Source organism: Gordionus sp. m RMFG-2023, chromosome 1, assembly GCF_954871325.1.
Source record: "Gordionus sp. m RMFG-2023 chromosome 1, tfGorSpeb1-WG-v2, whole genome shotgun sequence".
Classification (NCBI taxonomy): Eukaryota; Metazoa; Nematomorpha; class Gordioida; order Chordodea; family Parachordodidae; genus Gordionus; species Gordionus sp. m RMFG-2023.
The window spans coordinates 59,436,174-59,452,135 of NC_088775.1; the positions used below are offsets into that span (position 1 = coordinate 59,436,174).

The 15,962-nt window shown below is 28.4% G+C and overlaps 1 protein-coding gene across 1 annotated transcript; it reads left to right on the forward strand.

The window, feature by feature from the left end:
• Positions 1-993: 993 nt before the first annotated feature.
• LOC135928028 (zinc finger BED domain-containing protein 4-like) lies at positions 994-7,473 on the forward strand. The gene is made up of 5 exons (XM_065464352.1): positions 994-1,036; positions 5,733-5,815; positions 5,869-6,310; positions 6,357-6,916; positions 6,961-7,473. Exons 1-5 carry the CDS (start codon positions 994-996, stop codon positions 7,471-7,473), a joined length of 1,641 nt encoding a protein of 546 aa, XP_065320424.1.
• The last annotated feature ends 8,489 nt before the right edge of the window (positions 7,474-15,962 follow it).

A 15,962-nucleotide genomic window follows, 5' to 3' on the forward strand; every position in this document is an offset into this window, starting at 1 on the left:
GCACCGAAGAGTAAGGGGGTAATAAAGCTGGGTACGTCTCCGTTTAGGATTTTGTTGACTAAGTTTGTGATTTTAGTGAGAATTGAAACCTGTGTACAGATCACAGGAGAGGTAATGTCCTGTAAAAAAATTGGTCTAATCCCATCTAGACCATGAGCCGAATCCCGATGAAAAGATAGGATTGCTTTCCTTACTTCTTCCTGTGTGAAGTCTGCTGCACAATGGGAGTAGGGTTGGGGCAATATTGGCATAAATGTTGTTGTGGGATGCTTTGATCGAAGCTTAATTAAGGTATCTAAATTGGATTCCGCCAGAGTGTCATTGGTTGAAATGAGTTTAAGAGCCCCTTTGATATTAAGACTGTCAATTTTCTTCGAAATCAATGAGGCTTTTTGTTGAAGTGGGGTTATTTTTTTTTGTTTTTGGGATGTCTGGTGATTTGGGACTCATGAAGATGAGGGTTGATGTTTAAACAGGCATCTTTTATTTGTTTAGTTAAGGATTTTTGGAGTGATATGTCAGGTATTTTGAAAGTATTGTACCCGAAGTTTAGAAATTTTAACCATTCTTCTTCATTGTTAAAATTTTGCAAAAGAGAAGATATGCAGTTGCTGAGAGATTTAGCTACTTGTATTCTCGCTCCTTTGGGTATTCTCGTTATGATACTTGGTTTTGTGGAGTTAAGAAAAATATCTGAGAATGAGGCACCAATTACTTGGTTTAGGGGGAGATCTATGAGAGGGAGGGGAAGCGAGTAAGTGATCTGGGAAAGAGGCGTGTGTTTTGAATGCGGACACCTGTTAGAGATTGGTCCATGAACAAAAAATTCTCCATCATTTGTTAAATGTATTGGTTTCAGGCAGGAAGGGTAGATTTTGCGTTCATGGGGGATGGCCATAGGTATAAAAAAAATGCTGCCAATAATAAAGCAAAAGCGCCTGTGAGAGGTCTGTTGATTGATGAGCAAAAATAGCAAAGGAATGATGAATATGTATGTCAGAAAAATCGAGCAACGAGCGAGAAAGATGCTCGAGAGGTTTCAAATAAAAAAAGGATTAATTATTAAAATAATATATTTAGAAAAACAATTAATTTTTTTTTTCGATTTATTTTATTTATATTTAAAAAGAAATGATATAATTAAATATTTTTTATTTTATATTATATTATGAAAATAATGATGAGTATTTATTTGATATCTTTCTTTTAATAAAAAAATAGGCTCAATGTAAGTTAAGTAATATCATTTTTGTTACAATTAATTAGTGATTTTCACGCCCAAATTTTAAGCAAAATTTGATTTGATTTGAATTTTAAATGATTTTTTCTTTTTTTTTAATTAACTTTTTTTATTAATTCATTTGTAAATTTTATTATAAATAAACAATTTTTAAGTTGAAATCTTTTATTTATAGGTTTATTTTTATCATTTTTGTAAAATTATCTATTTTTTTAGTATATAAGAACTGAACTAGTTTAAATAATTTATTTTTAAATATTTATATTAAACTTTTATAAGTTATTTTACATGATCGTCTTTGTGATAATTGTCATGTTATTTTTTAACATTTATGAAATCTTTGACAGAAAATGATAAAATATAATTTATATTATAAAGATGTTAAATTATAAATTCAATTCAATAGTGATGTTCCTTTCTAAAAATGGCAATTATCATGATCTGTATTTTTAAACATAGTTTATTTTTGACGCTAATGGGTAAAAATATAAATTGTAAATATGTTAAATTAAAATTTCAGTGAAGATGTACCCTAGATAAGTGACAATTGTCATAATCGTTATTTCTAAAGTTTTTTGAAATTTTTTGACGCATATAGGTAAAAATATAGATTGTAAATACGTTTAAGTAAAAATTCAGTGAAGTTGTACCATAGATATGTGACAATTGTCATAATCGTTATTTTTAAAGTTTATAAAAAATTTTTGACGGAAATAGGTAAAAAATATATAGTGTAAATATGTTAAATTAAAATTTCAGTGATAGATAAGTGACAATTGTCAAAATCGTTATTTCTACAGTTTTTTGAAATTTTTTGACGTACATAGATAAAAATATAGATTGTAAATACGTTTAATTAAAAATTCTGTGAAGATGTAAAATAGATATGTGACAATTGTCATAATCGTTATTTTTAAAGTTTTTTGAAATTTTTTGACGCAATAGATATGTGACAATTGTCATAATCGTTATTTTTAAAGTTTTTTGAATTTTTTTGACAGAAATAGGTAAAACTATATAGTGTAAATATGTTAAATTTAAATTTCAGTGAAGATGTACTCTAGATAAGTGACAATTGTTATAATCGTATTTTTAAAGTTTTTTGAATTTTTTTGACGGAAATAGGTGAAACTATATAGTGTAAATATGTTAAATTTAAATTTCAGTGAAGATGTACCCTTGATAAGTGACAATTGTCATAATCGTTATTTCTAAAGTTTTTTGAATTTTATTGACGCAAATAGGTAAAAATATAGATTGTAAATGTGTTAAATTAAAATTTCAGTGATAGATAAGTGACAATTGTCAAAATCGTTATTTCCACAGTTTTTTTGACGCACATAGGTAAAATTATATATTGTAAATAAGTTTTATTAAAAATTCTGTGAAGATGTAAAATAGATATGTGACAATTGTAATAATAGTTATTTCTAAATTTTTTTGAATTTTTTTGCAGCACTTATGCAAAAATATAGATTATAAATACATTTAATTAAAAATTCAGTGAAGATGTACCATAGATAAGTGACAATTGTCATAATCATTATTTATAAAAATTTGGAAATTTTTTGACGCACATAGGTATTGTAAATACGTTTAATTAAAAATTGAGTGAAGATGTAAAGTAGATATGGACAATTGTCTTGATCGTTATTTTTAAAGTTTTATGAATTTTTTTGACGCAAATAGATAAAAATATAGATTGTAAATATGTTAAATTAAAATTTCAGTGAAGATGTGTCCTAGATAAGTGACAAGTGTCATAATCAATATTTTTAAAGTTCCTTAAAATTTTTTGAAGCAAATAAACTAATTTAAAATTTCGGTTAATATGTACCTTAGATAATCAATTGTCATAATCGTTATTTTTATAGTTTCTTTAAAGTAAATAGGTAAAATATATACTGTGATATGTTAAATTAAAATATCAGTGGAAATTACCAGTCATCATATAAATTTTATTTTAAGATTTCGAATTCTATAAACATGATTTATCCCTCAAAACAGGGGCAAATTGGCATTTTATTACCCTGTCATAGGGAAAGAAAGAAATAATCCTAATATAGAAATTATTTTTTTGTCTATTTTCATCAGACAATCTTGTAAATTGCGGCTAAACACTTCCTCTATATTAAAATTAATATGTGCCATAAATTAAATCTCCTACACTCATATACAACCTAGATTATTTTCTGCTAATACAAAATTTTTTATATTTATTTCTTCATAAACGTTTTAAATATGATATATTATATTTACTAACCACTAACGAATAAAATCTTATTAAATTATTAATTTTGCAAATATCTTATTAAATTTTATACTTAAAATTTTTGGTTTGCTGTCAATATAAAATTTCATATTTTCATCATCATGAGGCCATGTATACTCTAATAGAAGACAAAAGAACTATTAAAATTAAAAAAAAACTTAAAACAAAAATAGCCAATTGCATAAAAGAATAATATAATTTGATGAAAATATAGAAGACAGCCATGGTTAATCAGTTTATTGTTATATTTATTTATTCTTTACCATATATCAATAATGAATACATGCGATGATAAATAAATTTTATAATTGATAGATATACTTAAATATATTTTCTTGATATATAATACATTATTAATATTTTACTATGAATAATAAAATATTTTTAAAAAAGTTATAAATTTGCAACTTAGACATTTTAATAAATTATAGAAATAATAGATATATCCACTCCCCACATGTCATTAATTACTTTCCAGGCATAGATATAGACACTTTCTGAAATCCAACACTATAGGCGGCTGAGATGATTAGACCTGTGCGCCGCCGGCAATTTTATTCACGCCGGAACAGCCGCCGATTGAGATCAGCGGCATGAGTCGGCTAGCCGCCGATTTTTCTTATGGCAGCGGCGCGGCGTGTATAATATTTAGAATGTTGTTTAATTATATTTATATATTAAATTATTATTATTCAAATTTGAATATTAACATTTAAAACATGAATTGTATTCTATTGCTTTATATAATAGAATAGTGTATATCATTTACATTCATTCATACACCATATGCATTTCGGCTATATTAATTATTTTTATGGATTTGCGCGTTTTAAACCACCCTATATACAATTATGAAATAACAACTCTCTCTACTAGTCAAAAATCAAGTTATGTGTGGAAGTACTTTGGAAATCTTATTTTGAAGAATGAGAATAAGAAAAGCACGATAATGCCTGATTATATTTATTGTGAACCTTGTTTAAAATTGGGGAAAAAAGACGAGGAAGATTCGGATAAAAATAATCCATTTTCACAGTAATTTATTTTAATTTTAGACTTATATTTATATATAATTTATATTTTAGTTATGATATCAAATGTTATAGCAAAAATATAAGTACGAGTAACCTTTCTTATCACTTAATTAATGTGCATAAAATATCAGAAAAAAACTAATAATAAATCCATTCAAACTCTAAAAATGTTTCTAATGCCAATGCCAACATGTAGCAAGAATATAAAAGATAAAAAATGATTAATGTTTATTAATATTCATTTTAAATTTTTAACTGGTTTGTTAAATTAATTTTATTAAGCTCTATTTGTTCAAAACAACTAAATTTTTTAGTTTGTTTTGTCAGCTCTTATTTTGAGAACTTTTTAATGTACAAACTTAATATATAATTTATTAAAATAATTATGTAAAACTTTAAAACAACTAAATTTTTAGTTTGTTTATTGTCAGCTCTATTTTGAGATCCAATGCATAAACTTATGTATAATTTAAATTAATAAAATAATTATGTAAAACTTAAAAACAACTAAATTTTTAGTTTGTTTATTGTCAGCTCTATTTTGAGATCTTTTTAATGTATAATCTTAATATATAATCTTAATATATAATTTATTAAAATAATTATGTAAAACTTTAAAACAACTAAATTTTTAGTTTGTTTATTGTCAGCTCTATTTTGAGATCCTTTTAATGCATAATTTAAATTTATTAAAATAATTATGTAAAACTTTAAAACAACTAAATTTTTAGTTTGTTTATTGTCAGCTCTACTTTGAGATCCTTTTAATGTATAAACATAATGTATAATTTAAATTTATTAAAATAATTATGTAAAACTTTAAAACAACTAAATTTTTAGTTTGTTTATTGTAAGCTCTATTTTGAGACTTTTTAATGTACAAACTTAATATATAATTTATTAAAATAATTATGTAAAACTTTAAAACAACTAAATTTTTAGTTTGTTTATTGTCAGCTCTATTTTGAGATCCAATGCATAAACTTATGTATAATTTAAATTAATAAAATAATTATGTAAAACTTTAAAACAACTAAATTTTTAGTTTGTTTATTGTCAGCTCTATTTTGAGATCTTTTTAATGTATAAACTTAATATATAATTTATTAAAATAATTATGTAAAACTTTAAAACAACTAAATCAAATTTTTTATTTGTTTCTCTTTTTTAAATATCTTTTTTCTAGGGCGAAATTATGTTTTGATGTGCTGCTTAGATTTATTGCCATTTGATTCTATAAGCAATAATGGGATGACAGATTTTCTAAAGGTTTAAAATTTAAATAAAATTATTATTAAAAAATAAATTGCCTAAAAAAATAGAAATATAAGATAATTGATTCCTCATCAGAATTGCCTAATAGGACAACTATTAGTCGGGGAGCACTTGATGATGTTTATTGTTCTATAAAGGCACATGTTTTAAACCTGATTGATGCTGGTCCAAAATTCTGTTCCATTACTTTTGATTTATGGACCGATCATTTCAAGCGGCGAAATTATATTACATTTAGTCTTCATCATTTAGATGAAAATTTTGATTTAAAATATTTTACCCTGGCAACCCGAAATGTGACTCAAAAGCATACTGGGGAAACCATATTATCGGAGATTGATGGTATCGAAGAGGAGTTTCATTTAAAAGCCAAAATAATACAAATGGTAACTGATGCAGGGGCAAATGTCAAAAGAAGCGTCAGATTGGGGGATTATGAGCATCATTTATGCTTAGGCCATGGACTACATAATTTGGTTACAGTTGATGGCATGAAAAAACTTGCCAGAATTGATAATCTCCTTAAAAAAATTAGAAATTATTTCAGCCCTCAGATATCGAGTAGCTGATTTGGAATGTGAAATTGAAGATGAGCATCGTAAATGTCTCCAGTCAATTTATGAGACAGGTCATATCTTGGATATTGATGATTCTGATCCATACCTTGATGATCATTTTGATAACGAAGCGAATAATAGAAATGTCATTACACCAACCAATCTTTATAATACAAAAACGTTAAAATTAAATTGCCCTACCCGCTGGCACAGCATATTAATTATGCTAGAAAGTGTTCGTAGCGTGAACAAAAATCCTATTAATAATGTTTTGAATAAAATAGGAAACCAATGTTTAAAACTTTTTAATAATGAATGGGATATGACTGACGAGCTTTATGCCGTATTAATTCCATTCCTAGAGTCGGTGGAATATTTTTACTCCCAAAAGGGATCGACTATAAATCTAGGGTTATTATTTCGCAGTGAAATAGAAACCCACATACAGATCAATATATCTGATTCCTCAGATATTATTTGTTTAAAAGAAAATATGCAAAAAACGCTTGACCATAGGTTTCCCATTACTGAACTTCAAGTTATTTTATATTTTTATTAATAAAATTATATTTTGAACATTAGATATTAGCGACTCTCCTTAATCCCAGATTTCAAAATCTAAAAATTGTGTCAGAATATTTAAATTCAAATTCTACTACATCATTGCAATTTTTAACAAGACATTTAAAACTTTTAGAAAATGATAAAAATGCACAAAGTGAAATCCAAGTTGAAGATAATGGGGAGACTTCCAGTTCTTATATCGCCAAAATAGCTCGTAAACATTCCATTCCAGGTAGTGATTATAACAATATAAGTAATTTAGAACAAGAATGCCATATTTTGCTAAGCCAAAATAATATCCCAGAAGAGGATGCATTAACCTTTTGGAAGAAAAAGCAACTGGAACTTCCTAGACTTGCTAATTTAGCTAGGAAGGTTCTTTGTATATCTGCAACCAGTACACCCAGCGAAAGAATTTTTTCCATTGCTGGATTAATACTCAATGCAAAAAGGACTTCTTTATGTCCCACCAATCTTGATAAAATTCTATTTATTCATGATAATTATAATTTAGCTAAATCTGAATTCTGATTTATTATATTTCTTACTTAATATTTTATTTGCATTCCAAATATATATTTGTTATAATAAAAATCAATAGAATATTACTAATATGTGTTGTTTATGTGACTCTGATCTGAGTGAAAATGCAATTCCTTTGTCTATTTCTGAGAATGAGAAAATACATGAATTTAAATTGAAGTGAGACAGGAAATAATTTAAGAAATAAACTATGTTAACAATGTGTTAGAAAAGAGCGCCAAATAAAAAAATGTAATACATTGATTTATAAATTAAATTTATTAAAAAATTTTTTTAAAATAAATATCGGCGAAATCGGCGCGCCGCCGAACGCCGATAAAAAATTTTAAAAAAACCGCCGCCGTCAATTGAGACATCGGCGCACAGATCTAACTACACTACACATATCTTGGCATATTTTTTTTAATCTTTATTTATGAGAAAACTCATTATACATCCAAAAAAGATTTTGCAATTTTATAATTGTCATGTATAAAAATTATTTTATTTAAATTTTCCGGGCATAATGATGACCTCCTCGAATTCAACGTCAATCCAGCGGTAGAGAAAACTCTTTCACTGGGTGTACTAGTCGCCGGAATACATAAAATTTTTTTCGCCAGCCTGGAAAGATTGGGAAGTTCACTCTTCTTTTATCTCCAAAAATTTAAAACACCCATTTCTTGTGAATGTCGTTTTCCAAGTAGAATGTGGCATTCTTGTTCTAAGTTACCTAATGTGGAATCATAATTGTAATTGTGGAATGTTTATTTGCCAGTTTTGTTAAATAACTTGAATCTGATAATACATCTTGATCCTCAGTCGCTATATTTACTACCTTAATATCATCATTCTCTATAAGTTTAAGATGTTTTATTATAAATTCTGAAGTTGTGCAATTTTGCTCTTCTATATACTTTGACACAATTGTCAATTTTTGAAATCTTGGATCTAAAAGAGAAGCCAATACCTAGATAATTTTTTAAATAAAAAATAGATTAAATAAATGAATATACATGTATATTATTACTTGCAGATCACAAACCGGAAATCGTAACGCAAGTTTTTTTAGCATATTTTCCTTAAGTGAAATTATTTCAGAACTATCACTATCATTTACTATTAAATGTGTTTCAATTTCACTTCTAAAAAGTAACGCCAAGTTTAACGTAGGCCCTTTTTGTGCTGAAAGAAATTCTACAGTTTCTTTAAATTTTGATAGAAATGCCAATAGTTCTTCTACCAGATCAGATTCATAGGTTGATAATTTTAGAAAGTGTTTCCCAATTCTTTTTAAAACATTATTTATTAAATTCTTATTTAATCCCGATATGCTTTCTAGCATAATTAATATACTATGCCAAAGTGTTGGGACATTTAATTTTAAAATTTTCATATGCGTGGAATTATTATTATTATCATTGGAATTTCCAATTTGAAAACGGGCATCTGGGTATGGATCAGTGCTATCAAGATCTAACATGTCTGATGTTAAATCTATTGTACTTAGGCAATTTCTTTGATCTGCCTCGAATTCAAATTCAACCTCTGCAGTTTTATATCTTAGAGCAGTAATAATTTCTCTAATTCTTATGATGAGATTTTCAACAAAGGGTACCTTTTTAATACCATCTACTGCAACAAGATTGTGTAAACCATGACCCAAACATAAGTGGTGTTCATGTTCACCTAATTAAACACCCTTTCTAACATTAGGCCCAGCATCTGTAACCATTTGTATTTTTTTCTTTTTTAAATTAAATTCCTCTTCTATTTTCTCAATCTCAGTTAGAGTAGTCTCACCTGTGTGTTTTTGGGTTATATAATGAGTTGCTAAGGTAAAGTAAATCATTTCAAAATTATCATTTATTAAATGAAGTGTAAATGTATATAGTTTCTTCTTCTATATTGATCTGTCCACATATCGAATGTAATTGAGCAAAATTTTGGCCCTGAGTTAATTTTTTCTTGTACATATGCTTTCATTGATAGGTAAACATCATTAAGAGCAGTACGGCTTAGTGTTGTCCTGTCTGGCAAATCAGAATCATAGTTGATAAGATATTTCTAAAAATAAGTATTTTGAAATTTATAACAGAAAATCATTATATCTTTAATTTATATCAAACAATAAATTAGTTATTAGGACAAATTTAATATTATTTAAATCATTCATGTCTATGTGTAAATCATATTATTAGCATGGCTATGAAATTCAACTATTGTAAACCTTCCTCTTCAGCTAATGCTATTTCAATAGAAAAAAAACAACATAAAGGTAGATCTATTATGAATAATTATCAATATTTTTATAAATTTGATACCTTCAAAAAATCTTTCATTCCTATATTATCAATTGATTGAAAAGGTAATAAGTCAGCACAACATAATAACACATAGTTTCTTGCTAAAAGCCATTTTTTAGAAGTTTTAGAATTTGTCTGGAATTTTGGTTTGGATATAAAATATTTTTTTAAATCTTGTGATTTTGATGAAGTATCTTCTTTAATATTATGATCAGAAGTCAAGTGTTTTAACAAATTTCCTGTGCTAATATTTTGAATTCTATAGCTAGATATATTTTACAAAACATATATTTTAATTTATTAAAGATTTTGGCTTAATATGAGGGTATAATATTTTAAAATAATATACTGTGAAAATGGCTTATTTGAATCCTCATCGTCTACAATAGCCTTTTCCAAGCAAGAATTACAATAAAATTTGTCCGAATTTATGGAAATTATTTTATTATCTCTTTTTAAATGTAAGAAACCAAAAAATTTCCAAACAAAAGATTTTTTATTTTTATTATTTACTGTTATAATACTAAAATTATTTATAGAATTATTAAATGTTGATGCATCCATTTTAAAAATATGTAAAATTATGGTAACTTTGAATGATTGAATTTTATAATGACATCAATATAATTATAATTTTAATTGTAGAAGGATATGGTAGAGTGAATTTTATGATGACATCTATATAATTATAATTTTAAATTGTAGAAGGATATGGTGGAGTGAATTTTATAATAACATCAATATAATTATAATTTTAAAATTGTAGAAGAATATGGTGGAGCTATTTAACATTCATAAAATAAATACAGAAAATTTAATGAGATATATATTTATATACTTTTTATTCTTCTATATAATCTAGTGAATTTCCCTTTTATCAGATCATATTATATTGATTTTTAAATTTGGAATGCGTAAATATAAAGTAAGAAATGTAAATAAATTAAAAATTAAATATAGTTAAATTATAATTGCCGTTAATAAATATTATTTTGTCAAAATTAGTGGGGCATTAAAGAGATTATTTTGACCATAAATATTAATCCAGCGAAAAGTTTCTTTCGATAGGTTAGTAAGTATGCAAAGTACTTTCCTAGCTAAATCAGCAAGTCTAGGAAGCCCTAGTGGCTATTTTTCCAAAAGGTAAGTGCATCCATTTTGTTTTGGAATAGTGAGTTAGCCGAGTATTTAGAATTCCAGCCCTCTAGTGTTATAATAATTGTTGCTTGGAAGGTAATTATTACGAACATATTTCGCTATATAAGAATAGGGTTGTAACAGTCAACTTTAATTTCACTCCTTGCCGTTCTATCCAGCTATAAGTCTAAATGATATAATAGAATTCAAATTTAAATACTCTAAAACAATTTTAAGATTTTGAAATCTCGGATCAAGTAGTGTCGCTAACATCTAGTATTCATAATATTTTAAATTAATTTATTCATTCATTCATCACCCACCAGGAGTTGTAGCGTGCACCAAGTATATTCACAAATATATAGATCCTATACATGATGTATACCCGTTTTATAATAGTGGACGGTACCACTATGTAGTCAGCTAGCATAGTAAAGAAGAGAGGAGTAAGAAAGAGGGGATCTATTAGTTCCGTTACCGGCAAGATAGTGTTAAGAAATTGTAACCAATATCAATAATAATGTACCTGACGCCTGGTTAGATATTTAAGAGATGGGAAAAAAAGTAATTCTTGTGTTAGGTAAGTATATCCTTGTAAGATAACGTTATGTCTATATAGCGTGTCCTATTCCGGAAGCATCCAACTTCCTTGCAATTGTAATCCCAATTCCTGAAACCCATTATCCTAGAGAGCTTACTATCTTTGTCTGTATTTTCCTTCTTTTTACCTTCAATTATTTTTGTCATTCTAGAGTCAAGAGTGTGTCCCCATAAATCCTTGTTTGTATTAAGCAAGCGATGCTCGGGATCCTCATTATTTACCACATTATCATTATTATAGTGAACCCGGAATCGTTATCATTATTATTCACGGTCTTGAGATCATCATTGCCTTCGTCAAAATCGTTTATCCAGTAGGGAAAAGAAAAGGACAGGGAAAGGAATAAAGGGGAGGGGGGGGGGGTTAATAAGATACTAATTATCATCATCCTCATCCTATTTCATTCAATCCATAATTCCAATATAACCCGTGCCGATGCATAAATTGTCAATGAACCCGCGAGAAGAGGTTGGAAATAAGACGGTGCGAGAATAGTCCAATACTTCCACGATTGCTACTTTAGTTTAGACCATATTTAAGCATAGATGTTCTTTTAAATGTTTTTTGTTTTTACTGAGTGCCAAGAAATCTGTGAAAGAAAGATTGATCAAGTCCATGTCCTTCAGACATTTTGCCAGCCAATAGTATTTGGGAGTTCTCTGTCTCCCATAATCTGGGGTCCACTTCATGGACAAAAATATCATATTTTCTTGTGAATGTCTTAAGCAATGACCGAGTAATTCTAATCTCCTCAGAGTAATGAGTCGATTGATAGGTAGGATGTTGCACCTATTCCAGAGAGTTGTGTTTGAGGTGTTGTATGGGTAGTATGTTTTAGTGATTCTTCTTAGACATTTGTTTATAAAAGTCTGGGATGTGTTGATATTGCTTTTAGTGCCCTGCCATGTTTCTAATCCGTATGTTAAGATAGGTAGAATTAGGGATTTGAAGAGTCTTATCTTTTGGTTCGTAGATATCTGGTTTATGACCATAATTTCGTTAGCTGATGATATATGGATCTGGCTTTGTTTGTCCTCGACTTAGTATCCAATATTGTGGTGCCTAATGACATTATCCTGGTTCCTATGTACTTAAAATCTGAAACCGTTTCTACCACATTATCATCAAAGTTAAAGGGGTCTGTATTATCTAGAAATGTATTGGACGCGATTAACTTTGCCTTCAAGTAATTGACCTTTAATCCGTATTAATAGCAATTTTTAACAAACAATGACAGCAAGTTTCTTAATTTGTACTCAGAGTTCGCTAATATGCATACATCATCGGCATAGTATAGAAAATTCAGAGAGTTATGTATGTTATTATCGCCTTGTTGATTCAGATATCGAGGGTAGGGCATATTCTTGTTTGAAGGATTTATTCAGAACATCGTTCATTAAACATAGGTGATAGAATGCAACCTTGTTTCAGCCCTCTGTTGGCCTTAAATGGTTTTGATTTTATGTTCAGATGTTGTGGTATCACGTTATGATTGTCGTACATTATTTTTATAAGCGAAATCAGATGTTTATTTATTCCTATGCCTTCCAGTAAAAGCCAGACTTTATGCTGTATAATGGAGTCAAAGGCTTGATTTAGATCAATCATTAGGCATATATTGGGAACTTATGCATTCTAGCTTTCTCCAGAATAACCTTAAGCGCCATGGTTAGTTCCGTCGCGTTTCTACCCTTCCTATATGATGTGATGGCGTTTGAGAGGTTCCTATCGATGATTGGTTTGATCCTGACTGCTATAATATTCGTGAACATTTTTAGGGTAACTGGGATCAGTGCAATCCCTCTGCAGTCCTTCAGGGTAGTCGGGTTCTTATTTTTGGGGAAATTCAGTATTATCGAGGTCATCCATTCCTCTGGGAAGTTGCCCGTATTCCATATCTCATTAAAGAAGTGAAGCAGTAGACTAGAACTTAAATCAGCATCTATCTTCCAAAGTTTCGCAAAGATCCCATCAATTCTGGCGCTTTATGGGTTTTTAATCTTTAAATGGCATATTTATGTCTATTTTGTTCAGGTTCCTATTGGGTGGTTGGAAAGGATAATCACACGTTGGTTTAGGCCAAGATTCATGTAATGGTCTGTCCATAGTTAATTGTTCCTTGGGGTCCGTTATAATTTTATTGTTATCAATGTGTAACCTTGGTAGAGGATTGGATTTAAAGGTGGTGAGTAATTTGAGAGATTAGAAAGATTTGTAAATATTATTGTTGTCAAAATTATATTGTATGGATCTAAAGTTGGCATAAAAGATCTTTTGTCTGTTCTTATGCAGAGTTATGTACCTTCTGTGGTGTAAAGTATATTGGTTATAGGAGATATTTGTTGTTAAGTTTTTAATTATCTGTATTGTTGAAGGGAAGAGCCACTCTTTACGTTTAATTGGTGGTCTTAAGCATGAAGTCATACAGCTTGATATATTTAGTTTCATATCTTTCCAAGTTATATTAGGATTGATCCATTTATTGTGTTTCTCCATGTTGTTAGCTTAGTGATGAACTCTTCTTTTATATCCGATTCATTCAGCTGTGCCATTTCTCGTTATGAAGCGTGTAGCGTTAAGGTGGTTCTGTTGATTACAGTTCGGAAAAATGATATTTTTTATCCTTAGCTCGCATCCTAGCGGGTAATGGTTCATAAATAAGGTGAAGTTTAATTTGCTGACGACTTTGATGTCTTTCACCCACTTAAAGATATTGTTGGAAATTACAAAGAAATTAATTTGTGAGGTAGTGACAAAGGAGGGACTTCTGTAGGTCATGGTGTGATGGCTAGGATGATTGAAGAAGGTATTTCCTATTTTCAAATTGAAGTGTTCACAGATTTCTATTAATTTTTTGCCATTAGTGTTCGTACTTTGTACTAGTGTGGCGTTCCCGAGGCATGTAGAATTGTTAGACCTTCCGACCGAGGCATTGAAATCGCCTGCTCTAATATAATACTATCTCGATGAGGCAGTTCTTTTAAGATATTTTCCAGCTCAATGTAGAAAACCTTATTATTGTGCGGTGAATAAATATTGAATAGGTGAATTTTCTTGTAACCTATATTCAAGGTAAGGCAGCAAATGCGACTGGAAATTGGATTAAAGCTTACAAATTTAATTAGTTTGTTATGGATAAAAATTGCCACGCCTGCCCATACGTGTTCAGCATTCGAGCTGCAGTATAAGGTGTATAAGAGTTTCTTACTTCCGTTTCTTTCAAATGAATTTCTTGTAGAAGGAGGATGTCGTATCTTTGATATAGTTTGCCTAAGAATAGTCAGTTTGTCACTTAGCGATCTTATATTTAAAGAAATCATCCTAATACTATGGTCTTTCATTGTAAAAAAAATATTTCTTATGATTATCGTGCGATTTTTTTTTTTAGAAAGGTGTTTGTGAGTATGAGTATATAGTATTTTTTCAGAAGAGATGAAAAGTTTTTTCATTTTAAATTAATTTTTATTAATAAAATAATTTGTAAAAATATTAAATAAAAATTATTATTATATAAAATGATCTCAATTCAGTAATTGGAAACCTTATCTGAGCTATCAGATTCGTTGATTTCAATATTATTTCACTTTGAAATAATAAACCCAAATTAATTTTTGATCCCTTTTGGAAGGTAAGAAACTCTACAGACTCTTTAAATTGATTTAGTAATGTGAATAATTAGTCAACTATCCCATTCATTAATAAAAAAGTTTTTTGTTCATAATTGTGTATGCCAAGCCAATTAAAACAAAAATAATAATAATATGCATTATGTTTATGTACTAATTGAAATATAAAATATAATTATATATCATTACAATTCATATTTTCTTTCATATTCATATTTAAAAAATAATAATTCAATATATAAATAAGCATTTTATAAAATTTAAAAAACCCCGCCGCTGCCATTAAAATTTTATAACAATAGTAAAGAGAAAGGGAATCCAAATTTAACATCTGAAAATTATTCAAATAGCGAGGAGGCTCCCTACCTCAAAATTTAAAAAGGAGGCTAAAAATAAAATTAATTAGCTGGAGGGCTTAGTCCCCCGTAGCCCCCCTCGCGATACATCCCTTATTATCACCACCGCAGTAGATATCTATCTAAACTTTTTTGAAAAATGGCAATAGATTCTTTTCTTCTCAAATATTTAGGTCCGATATGGAGAAGGCATCTTCATAATTTGGCCTGATACCATCAAGGAACTTACAGGGTTTCTCATTCAAAAAAGGGAAAGTCCCAATCAAAAAAGGAAAAATGTCAATCATAAAAGGAATTTAATCAAAAAGAAAAGGTCCTATCAAAAAAAGGAAAAGTGTCAATCAAAAAATGAAAAGTTTCAAAGGCTTAGGAAAAAGTCCGATCAAAAAAAGGAGAAGTGACAAAAAAGGAAAAGAATAAAAAAAAGAAAAAGTGTCAATCAAAAAAGAAAATTTCCCATTCAAAAAAGGAA